The following is an 11,379-nucleotide window of genomic DNA, read 5'->3' as shown; positions in this document are numbered from 1 at the left end:
ATGCTTTGAATATTTAATTAGACATTGAGCTAACTTAACATCTACATAAAAACAAAGAATTTGAGTTCAAGATTCCTTTTGCAAAAACAATCACTTGAAACATGTCCGAAGTGCCCAAAAATGCTGAAAATGATTATAATGTTAGGCACTTTTGTGACAATCTATTGTGCACTCATGTCAAGGCAAAAACACAATGCCCGTGCCTATGGAATTTCACCTATTTGAAGGTACTTTTTGAACGCCATAAGGATGAGCATTCGGTTCAAACTAAACCGAACTGAATTAAATTATAAAAATCGAATTACATATTTTAGAAATCGAATCGAACCGAAATAGATGAAAAATCAAATTAAATCGAACTGCTCTATTTCGATTCGATTTGGTTCAAACCAATCGGTTTTGATTTTTGATTATTTTTTAATTTAAACTTAATTTTCAAGTTATTTGTCTAATTTTAACTTTAGTTTGAACCTAATAACCATTAATCAATGAAATTAAACAATTTACATATATATAACTACATATAATTCATAAATTCTCTATAAAAATAAATCAATTCAAAAATCGATTCGGTCTGATTTGAATATATAAGATTACTATTCGTTCGGTTTGACTGATTTTTTTCTCTTCAAAATCAAACCGAACCTAAAATAACTGAAATTTTTATAATATAAAATTGAACCAAACCGAATTATTTTAAAAATCAAACTGAATTACTGAATTAAGACGGTTCAGTTCAGTTTATTCAGTTTGAACCGAAAAATGCTCATCATTAGAATGCCACACCACTAGTCATGAATCTAAAGTTTGTTTTTTGAAACTTTATTCTTTTAGACAAAAATCGATCGATTTAATCTGGATCATCCATATGCATCTTCACCGTTTGGTGTCCGATGAAGGTGGGGTTGGTGCTAAAATAAAGTTTAGGAAGCAGGTATGAAGGTGGTGATATCTGATCACCCAGACCACTCACATTTTGATCAAAGAATGCCTTCGAATGTGGCAGTGGACACTATGACAATCTCACAATTCTAGCAACCTTAGGGAGCAAAGCAAGTCAAAAAAAGGTAGCCCATGTCTAGAGGAGTCTAGCACTAGTGAAAATGGACTCGATGAATGGATCGCTTTTAAAACTAACAATAAAATTCAAATTATATTAAACAAAGAATAACTCATATAACTTCTTGTGGAGAGTTGATTTTAATTATAGGTATCTTCTATGGTTATATTATATGGGTTTTTTTAGTGAAGGTTAGTCAAATTAATAATTTTTTTTGTAATTAATTACTTTATAAAAAAATATTAAATACTTCTTATAAGATTTATGAGATAAATTGTAAAATTAAAATTATATTAAATCACCTTTTTTTTTTACAATAAAGTAATTTTATTTTATATGAAATCAAATACTTAATTATATGACAAAATTATTGAACTCTTGTAACTTTAAAGGTAGAAGTTAATATAGAAAATTTGCTGTGATTTTAACTTAATGTTTTTAAAGAAAGAAAAAATTTATAATTCAAAATGAATAATTTCATTAATTTTTTTCCTTATATTTTAATTATATTTTTTAATTTATTATAATTTTACCAATATTTATGTATTATCCAATGTCTCGATTTACTTTCCTTTTTTAATTTTAATTTATTATTAAAAAATTTTTAAATTTTAATTTTTTTATAAAAATATTTCTAATTTTTAAGTTAAAAACAATAAAATTACATTTTTACTCATTCTATCTTATATTCAAAAAATATTGGCCATATCAATTATTATCACAAAAATGCTCTTTCTTCCACTAAAAAGTATTGAAAGTGTATTTATTTTTTATTTTAAAAATCTATAATTACATGTTAGGAGAAATTTGAAAAAAAAAAATCAAAGTTAAAAATATTTTAATACTAAATTGAAATTAAGGGTAGATTTGAACAAAGACAATGACGTACAATAAAATTGTCGGGAAAGCCTGCGGTAATGTATACAACTTTGCTGCAATATGAAAAAAATGATATATATATATATATATATATATATATATAATGTGACATTCACAGTACAGGATCATCATGATTTGATTCTTGTTCGATGCTTTCTACTCCTACGGCATTACACGAGACAAGATCGTCTAGAGTGCAAAGAAGTTTCAGCATTCTTTCATTTGTCTCTGTCATGAACAAGAGGGGAAGGGAAAGCTTTGGAAGGAAAGAAAACAAGATTATGGCCATTGTTTGTCTTCTGGCATTACATGTATGTATTGTCTTAAAAAAGGACGGGCGGCACCTCGGAGATATCTGAGGTCCAATAAAGTGGGAGCACATGAACACGTCCCTTTTCTGGGATACGAAGGGTATATCCTTTGTTCTCCGACTCGGTACTTCCACTCCAATTTCCTCCTCTGTCCACTTTCCCTTCTAGGATTCTTTGCTTCTTGTTAATTTTTAGGTTTTTCTTTTTCAAAGTTGTCTCTTGGCATTAATTATTTGCATTTGTTCCCTGATTTCTACCATTTTTAATAACAACGTACCATTCAATGCTGAAAACTATTGTTGCCTTGATTGTGCATTGAATTGATGTGCTGAAGTAGATAAATTATTAATTACTTTTGATGAATAATATTTCATTCCCAAGTTAAAAGAATGCCAATAGAGCAAAGTGGTAGAAGTAAAGTAGATTTTTCTTGGAAAGATTTGTTGGTACTATTGGATATGTGTTATGATTGAAGAGAAATTCTTATCTAGACTCAGTCTACCATGTCATCCGTAGAGTAAACTAATCAAATCATTTTATGGTTATACAATCATAGATAAATATGTGATTTAATTTTCAGTTTTCATTCCATATTTATGTAATTATGCATCTCCACAAGTATTAATTGGAACTGGATGAGGTAGAAAATAAATATATTAAGCCATCACTTTCCAAGTTTATGCAAAAACACATTCTTGTTTCAAAATTTCATTATCACATGCTTTATAACCATATTTGCGAATTCATTTCTTGAAAGGGGTATTTCATTCTTCACCTTTGTATATTTATAGCAGGGGGACATGTGAAAGTAATTAGAACTGTAGTATGGATAGAAAAATTGCAAACTTAACAAGGGCTGCAACAAAAATCACAGAAACTCTAGGACAAGCATGCAAAAAAAAAAAAAAAAAAACTAACTTATTCATTTTGTTTCTTTTTATAGAACAAGGAAGTGGCTATATATTCTAGGATACACATTATTTCCTTCCTTTCTATCCTTGGAAGACAATTTGTGTAAGTCACAAAGTGCTCTATCAAGACCTCTGTTGTTTATCTACATTTTTCTCTGCAAAAAATACAAAAATGACAGAGATGGCCGTATCCCCACTTCTGCAAGTAGTTTTTGACAGACTAGCTTCTCCAGTCCTTGGAAAGCTTCGTGAACTCTGCAATCTTAAGCATAACTTAAAGAAGCTGCAGCAGTCATTACCTATGATTCAAGCCATTCTTGAAGATGCAGAAGAGCGACAAGTGACGGATAAAGCTGTGAAAGCTTGGCTGTCGAAGCTCAAAGATGTGGCTTATGATGCGGATGACTTGTTGGATGAGCTTGCTGCAGAAATCACTCTATGTGAGAGTCGCTGCAGCATTGGGGATCAGGTACGCAGCTTGCTTTTACCTTTTGAACCATCCAGGCGTCTTTTTCGCATTGCTTCTGATCTTGAAAACATGCTTAAGGTGTTAGATAAGAAAATAAGTGAGGGCCTAAAATTCAATTTGAAAGAAAAAGCTTGCAATATGCAGCGTGAGACTCCAGCTAAAAATAGAGACACAGGGTCCTTTGTAAATAAATCAGAAGTTTATGGGAGAGGGAAGGATAAGGAGAAGATTTTAGAACTTTTATCACTATCTTCCCAAGGGCAAAATGTAGGGGATGTTACAATTATTCCTATAGTTGGTATAGGTGGCATTGGAAAGACAACCCTTGCTCAGTTTGTCTACAATGATGATAAGTTGATAGGTAGTTTTGATTTGAAATTATGGGTTTATGTGTCTGATGATTTCAATGTTAAAAGGATTATTAGAGCTATTGTAGAGTCAGCAACCAGGAGAAGATGCAAATTCTTAGAGATGGATATTCTACAATCTGAGCTGCAGGAATCATTATGTGGGAAAAGGTTCTTGCTTGTTTTGGATGATGTGTGGATGGAAGATCCATGTGAGTGGGAGAGGCTTGGAAATTTGTTGAGAGGTGGTGTGGGTGGAGGCAAGATAATCGTGACGACCCGTAGTGACAAAGTTGCATCAATAGTTGGGACAATCCCGCCATATCATCTCACAGGCTTGCCCGAGGATGCTTGCTGGGCTTTGTTCAAGGACCGAGCTTTACCATGGGAAGATGAAGAAAAGTATCCTAAATTGGTGCCAATTGGAAAACAAATCCTCAAGAAATGTGGAGGAGTGCCAATAGCCGTAACAACTTTAGGATCCCTGATGCGCCTCAAAAGAGAGGAGAAGGACTGGTTGGATGTGCAAAAGCATGAACTTTTTGACATGAATGAATGCCAAAGCCAAATTCTGCCTGCTTTAAGATTGAGTTACAGCCATTTGCCAGCACATCTTAAACGTTGCTTTGCATACTGTTCACTGTTTCCAAAAAACTATGAAATCCATAAGGAAAAATTAATCCTTTTATGGATGGCAGAAGGCCTGATTTTAGGACAGGAAGGGAACAGACAGCTAGAGGACATTGGAAATTATTATTTTGATGAGTTACTGTGGCGGTCCTTCTTTCAGGAAGTTAAAATTGGTGAAGATGGCAACACGACAGTGTACAAAATGCATGATCTCATTCATGATCTTGCAAAATATGTTGGAGGAAATGAGTTTGTGAAGCTGGAGCAAGGTCATACATCAGTTAATCTTGCACGAGCTCGTCATGCATCAATAATTCACAACCATGAGTCTTCAATGATTCCACAAGCCTTGTTGAATGCAAAACGTCTACGAACCCTGCTTTTGATGTCCCTTACGGTTTGCTCCGGAGAACTTTCTTTTTCACCCACTAAATTTATGTATTTACGAGTGCTAAACTTAAGTGGGTGTGGCATAAAAACACTGCAGGAATCAATTTGTGAATTGGTGTGTTTGAGATATCTTGACCTCTCCAACACATCGGTTCAAATGCTTCCCGAAACCATATGTGAACTCTTTAATTTGCAGACACTTGACTTATCAGGTTGCTACCACCTTGCCAAGCTCCCCAGCAGGATGGACAAGTTGATCAATTTGAGACACCTTATTTTAATAGGGTGTGAATCACTGACATGCATGCCAGCTGGAATTGGAAAGTTAATTCATCTTCAGACATGGCCTGTATTCATTGTTGGCACAGGGATTGGAGAAAGCATTACAGAACTTAGATCTCTCAACCTCCGGGGTGAGTTAAACATCAAATGCTTGGAGAACGTCAGAGACCCAGAAGAGGCGAAGACTGCAAATTTGATAGCAAAAAACTACATTCAGGTGTTGCGGTTGTGGTGGGAAGATAATGACGGAGGCATGAAGATCCAATCAGCGAAGGCAACACCTTCACGTTGCATGAGTACTGGAAGGAATTTTCAATCATCGGGATTATGGCATGGAAATCATGGTGGTGATGCTCAATCAGTAGATGTGGAAGAAATTTTGAAATGCCTTGAACCACACCCAAATCTTGGTAGGCTTTTCATCAGAGGGTATCCAGGAATCACATTTCCTCAATGGGTGCTTCCAAATCTTGCTGTGGTTGTGTTGATCAACTGCAAAAGGTGTGAAAACTTGCCAACCCTTGGGCACCTTCCTTACCTGAAATTACTCTATTTGCAAGGCATGGACAATGTTGAGTGTATTTCCATAGAATTCTATAGCATTGACGTCCAGAGGCCGTTCCCAGCTTTGACAGAATTAACTCTCAGAAACTTTCCGAAGTTGAAAGAATGGTCTAACAGTGATGGCAGAGAAGCATTTCCGTGCCTGGAAAAGCTAATTGTTAGCAAATGCCCAAAGCTGAGTACAGCACCATTGTTTCCATCATTGCAACATTTAGAGTTGCATGATTGCCATCCATTGCTGATTACCACCATGGAAAATCTCTCCTTGCTTTCTGTTCTTGTGGTTGACACTATCCCTGGATTGACCGTTCTACCAGGAAAGTTGCTGCAAAACAATAGTTTTCTAGCCTCTCTGAAGATTAGCTCATGTGGAAGTCTCTATTGTCTGCCTTCAGAACTAGAAAAGCTTACAGCTCTCAAGTCATTAACAATATGCTCGTGTGAGGAGCTATCAACTTTGCCAGAAGGATTGCATAACCTTAAATCTCTGGAGTCCTTGGAGATCAGTGAATGCCACAATATTATCTCTTTGTCGGATGCTGGTGTTGGCAGTTTAAGCAACCTTAAAATCTTATCCGTTGAGAACTGTACTAATCTTACTTCTTTATCAGCTGGACTGCTGAATCTCATTGCTCTTGAGCAGCTCACTATTGTAGATTGCCCAAATTTGGCTTCTTTGCCTAACGAATGGAAAAATCTTTCAGCTCTCAGGAGTTTGAGCATTTTATGTTGTCCTAAGTTGGATTCTCTACCAGATGGGCTGCAATATGTCTCAACATTGCAAACTTTGGAAATTCGTAGCTGTCATGGTCTGAAAGATTTGCCAGGGTGGGTGGATAAACTTTCTTCATTAAGATCACTGGCAATTTCAGATTGCAAAAATTTGACTTCCTTGCCAGATGGACTGAAACATCTTAGTAAACTCCAGCACCTGTCCATTCAAGATTGTCCTAATCTGGAGAGCTGGTGCAAGCAGGAGAAAGGTAGAAAGGGCTGGCATAAAGTGTCTCACATTCCTCATGTCTACATCGGGTCACCAGAGTTCCAGAAATAGTTCAGACTGGAAATATATTCAGGTAAAACAAAAAAAACTCTCACATATTTGTTCTGTTTTAGTTCAATGCGTTATTGGTTTTAACATATGTTTTATGATAATTTTGTGAATTATACTCTGAAGTAATCACTTCAAGAAAACATCTGATCCCATAAGAACTTCACAAAGATGAGTTATTTTTAAAAGCTTATGTAATTGTTTGATTCCTCTTTTTGTTCATTATCTACTTGCTAATCATGCAAATATTTTTGGTTCTTGTGGTCAATCATTTGGCTACACAAGTGAAATGAACTTATCCAATTTCAGTTTGCATAGTATTGCAAACCAAAGTTTGTCTTTGAAATCAAAATTACTTACAATTCAAGCATAGAAAAGCTACAGTTTGTCAGACATTTTAATAGTGTGTCCAATTTTACTATATATTTCATGTTATTGCCGCCGCAAAAGAACAGCTTTAATTATTTGAGTATTGGATTCATCCTCTGAATTTTACAACTAAATGCCATCTACGTAATATATGTATGAGGTACAAGATTTAGAGGTTTCATATGTGTTAGTGCAGTAATATCTCTACTGGTAGCATTGATGCCAAAATGTGCAGGAGAAAAGCATGCATTCCAGTTCATTTGCTTTCGAGATGTTCAAATATGCATGGTGATAATGATGATAATTATTATAAATTACCTTTTGTTCTAGGAACATGCAAGCATGATATATTATTCCATTTTTACTATTTGTCCCTCCCCCTTCTAATTGCCAATGTTACTTTAATCTGGGATTATTTTGGATGCCAAATTCTTTTTTCCCCTGATACACAAATACATACAGATAAGGGGTAGAAAAAAACTAAGAAAGAAGCTTATTTTGCTTATACTAACATGTGGAATGATGATAAATTTTTCTGGTTATGTTTGAAATGGCAGCTTTTGAAATCCATTTTAGCTTTAGCTTCTACTCTTTTATAGTGTGATGCATCATGTACTGAGATAAAACAGTCTTCTGCTACTTCACATCTGTTTACAACTTCAGTAGTATCATTTTTCTGCATGCCTAGTTGAAGATTCTAAGGACTCTGTTATGCTGTTAATTTTCCTTGGTGGTGGTTCTGCTTTTTTGTTTGCTTATTTTTCTGCTTCTGTGGCTTCAAAGTTTTTACTTCTACACCCTTGATACATGTTGAATCGAATTCTATGACGTCAGATGCTTTTTCTAAGACCTCAATTTTTCAATAGCAGGTGCTATAGGACATGGATATAGAGGTAGATAAACTTCTTGGAAATGAACAGCCTATACAGCTGTGAACAAGTCCAGAGGAAAATTATTAGCTCATCTTCAATAGCTGCAGCCAATCCTGAAAGGGTACAATGGACCATCAAATGCTAATGTCTCTGTGGCTTTGAATATGAATTTGGAGTTCAATTTGCTGTCCTTGTTACACCTCCATTTCATAACTCACCTTGCATTAGTTTTGAATATTGAATTTGTACTTTCCATCCAGAGTTCCACTTCTAGGGCTTATTTTGTGTCAAACAATCTGAATATTGGTGTTTTTTCACAGTTACCAGTGTTTTACTGTTTTCTGTTAAGGAGGGTATGAAAATACCATGAATGGAAAGGAAGAAATGAACTATTGAAGTACTTGATGAATAAAATCAGAAATTTATTTTTTCTTTACAGCTTCTATTTTGACAATGTGTTCAGCATCTGAGGAATATGTTGAAGTGAATTTAATTATCATGATATCATTAGCTAAAAGTTAAGTAGAAAATGAAGAATTCAAACTGCCTAATAGTTATATGCAAAAGTTTCAAGAAATTTATTGCAACTTCAGAAATTTCTTTAATTGATTGTAGCTCAATATGGGTGAACAAATATATTCTGTTTGGAGGAATTGTTTTTCTCCTTGTTCATTAAGAACTCCATGTTTTTCTCATTTTTCCTTGCATAGCTAAAGTATTGCATATGTTCTGTCCCATATTGTGGTTTTCAGTAAAATAACTGCGCGAATTTGCATTCAATGCTAGAACTTGGCTAGTTATGAAGATGTTTATGAAACCTTGTTAAATAAACATTTTTTATAGGTTGTGGTATTATGTGAGATCAAATTCGATAAAATTGTCGGAAAATGGAGGCTCAAATTCTGATACCATGTTGAAAAATAATGGAGGGAGAGCAGAAAATACTTTTCATTAAAAGTTTTTCCAAGAACACAACAAAAGAGATTCAAAATTGAGAGAAAACATAAACTGCATTGATAAACAAAGACAATGCAAATGCTAAACAAACATTTTTTTTTTCCTTCATTTTCTCACAACTCGCTTTCCTTTCTCTACACACCACCCTCCTTTTTATGGGTCAAAAAAGACTTTATCAAGTCAACAAATTCACACCAAATACAATACAAGGTTACTAAATTCAAAGCTACAAATGTTGAGAATCACTCCTTTCCAACAAAACACTTTACATCAAAATACTTCCATTTCTTGCATACATAATTTCCACCAAATATTCTCCAAAAACTCATCAACTCCAACAAAAATGTTTGAAAATATCATATGTTTTGCCTTGTTCTTCTTGTATGATCACATTATTTTCTTAGTGCCTATTCCTAAGAAATGATAACCTACGAGGCATGCAGTACAATTCTCTGGAATTGCATCAGCATAATGTTATCGGTCACTTTGGATTTTGGAATAGAGAACTGAGCTGAATGCTGAAAATTTTCAATTCATCAATTCCTGTAAATCCAAAACTCGCATCCTGATTGAATAATTCAATCCACTCCAAAAAAGTAGTTTACAGCCATAACTTGGTAATAAACTTTTGGAAATTCCCCTTGTTGACTCATAGTGTCAGATAATAGATGTCTGTGGATTCATACATGACCACATTGAGCTTCAATATTAGAGGGTATTGGATAGAAATGACCATCAAACATTTCTATTGTCATAGTATAATATGCATTGACTGAAATAGAATGGATTGAGATTTTCTCTGAGGAAACTCCAGCTGAATGTTTGCTGATCTGTAGTTGTCCGTGTTAAAATAGGCATCGTGTAGAGACGAGAATTTTCACTTATTTCCATGTATTCCTTGTTTTCTTGATTTTAACAAGCTTATGCTACGTAATGATTGTAGAATTAATGTGCTTAACAAGGGAATGATTGCAGGTAACTAGATCATCTGTACATTTTGGCTCATCTGAAGGCGCTCCAAGCCTTCACCAAAACAATTCAGCCAGAGTGGCTCAAGCCTCGAAGGTTAAGATATCGTACAATCTGAGTATTTTCAGAGTGAACCGTTTTACTCTGTGCATGCAAAAGCTTCCAGAACCGCTGTGGAGGGATATAATGTTTCACCAAGCTTCTTATTTTTTTCAAACCAATATAGTTGATACCTCAATCCGAATAAAAAAACAAAGGCTGGTGTTAGAAGTGAGTAGATTGCCCTTAAAACATGCGATCCTCCAATCTTCCTAGTTTATTGAACCATAAATGCGTTTTTCTGTTCTGAAATATTCCTGTTCCACTTTGTGTCAGATGTGTTGAATCTTTGCAATGGCTGACTAATGAGTGCCTATTTTAGCAATGTTCTGCCATTTTGCCATTAGGCCATGCTACTCTCTGATGCATGGTACTGTTGAGGGAAAATTTAAGGTAAATGTGGATGGTATTAACTTCAGAGAAGAGAAAACTTCATGAACGGATGTGTGCTGTCGCTCAATACAATGAGCAGCTGTGGGAATTGTGGAAAAACATTATATTGGAATATTTTTAGCTGAAACGCTGGACTATGATTAAGATGAAGCTACCAAAGATTAAAGAAAAATCTAGATCTCAAGCAATCTAGTTTGCCTTTTATCATCTATCTTAATCATAACTGAGTTGATAAATGTATGATTCTTAGTTTATATAGAGCACATCAAGAGAATGAGTCGTACTAGCACAAGACATAAAGAAGCCATTGAAAAGAGACATCTAGCATTTTTGTTGAGGCGATGAAGTAAAGTTGCATACTCATGAAGCAAAGGCCAGAGAAGAACTTACTTCAAGCAGGGGAGCTACTTTCTGCTAAGGATTTATTGAACCTTGGCAATCCAATGTGTTTATGTGGAATGTGTGCTATTTTAGGCCAATGCTCCCCCTTTCCTGTTTGCTTCGTTTCTCAAGTTCAGGACAGTCTTGAATACATAGGTGCTGGAGTGCACTAAGAAGCTTCAGACTTTCTGGCAAATATTTTAAGTTAAAGTGTCTTGAGAAACATAAGATTAGGGGTGAGCAGATTTCAGTTCAAACCAAAAAATCGAACTGAACCGAGTCAATTCGGTTCAATTAGTTCGGTTTTAAAACTTAATCGGTTCAGTTCGGTTTTACATTATACAAATTTCGGTTATTTCGGTTCAGTTCGATTCGGTTTTGAAGAGAAAAAAATCGGTTAAATCGAACCGAACTGAATAGTAATTTATATATTCAAATCGAACCA

At 34.7% G+C, this 11,379-nt stretch overlaps 1 protein-coding gene across 4 annotated transcripts; it reads left to right on the top strand.

Moving 5' to 3' along the window:
- The first annotated feature begins 2,059 nt into the window (after positions 1 to 2,059).
- LOC110647747 (putative disease resistance protein RGA3) lies at positions 2,060 to 10,276 on the top strand. Of its 4 annotated transcripts, XR_009150590.1 has the most exons (4): positions 2,060 to 2,374; positions 3,194 to 6,919; positions 8,133 to 8,256; positions 10,068 to 10,276. XR_009150590.1 is itself a non-coding variant. In XM_058151324.1 (3 exons), exon 2 carries the CDS (start codon positions 3,334 to 3,336, stop codon positions 6,895 to 6,897), a length of 3,564 nt encoding a protein of 1,187 aa, XP_058007307.1. In that variant the 5' UTR covers positions 2,060 to 2,350; positions 3,194 to 3,333; the 3' UTR covers positions 6,898 to 6,919; positions 8,133 to 8,580. The 4 variants fall into 4 exon arrangements, 3 of the variants coding, with proteins under 3 accessions (XP_058007307.1, XP_021657405.1, XP_021657406.1); XM_058151324.1 differs by lacking the exon at positions 10,068 to 10,276 and having other exon boundaries at positions 2,060 to 2,350; positions 8,133 to 8,580; XM_021801713.2 differs by lacking the exon at positions 10,068 to 10,276 and having other exon boundaries at positions 8,133 to 8,580.
- Positions 10,277 to 11,379: the final 1,103 nt, after the last annotated feature.

This window comes from Hevea brasiliensis, chromosome 8, assembly GCF_030052815.1.
Source record: "Hevea brasiliensis isolate MT/VB/25A 57/8 chromosome 8, ASM3005281v1, whole genome shotgun sequence".
NCBI classification, from domain to species: domain Eukaryota; kingdom Viridiplantae; phylum Streptophyta; class Magnoliopsida; order Malpighiales; family Euphorbiaceae; genus Hevea; species Hevea brasiliensis.
Note: the sequence above shows the minus strand (reverse complement) of the source record. Positions and strands in the feature narration are given on the sequence as shown.

Excerpts from the sequence above, each read along its gene's own strand:
- LOC110647747 (XM_058151324.1), top strand. The coding sequence starts at position 3,334 with ATGACAGAGATGGCCGTATCCCCACTTCTGCAAGTAGTTTTTGACAGA.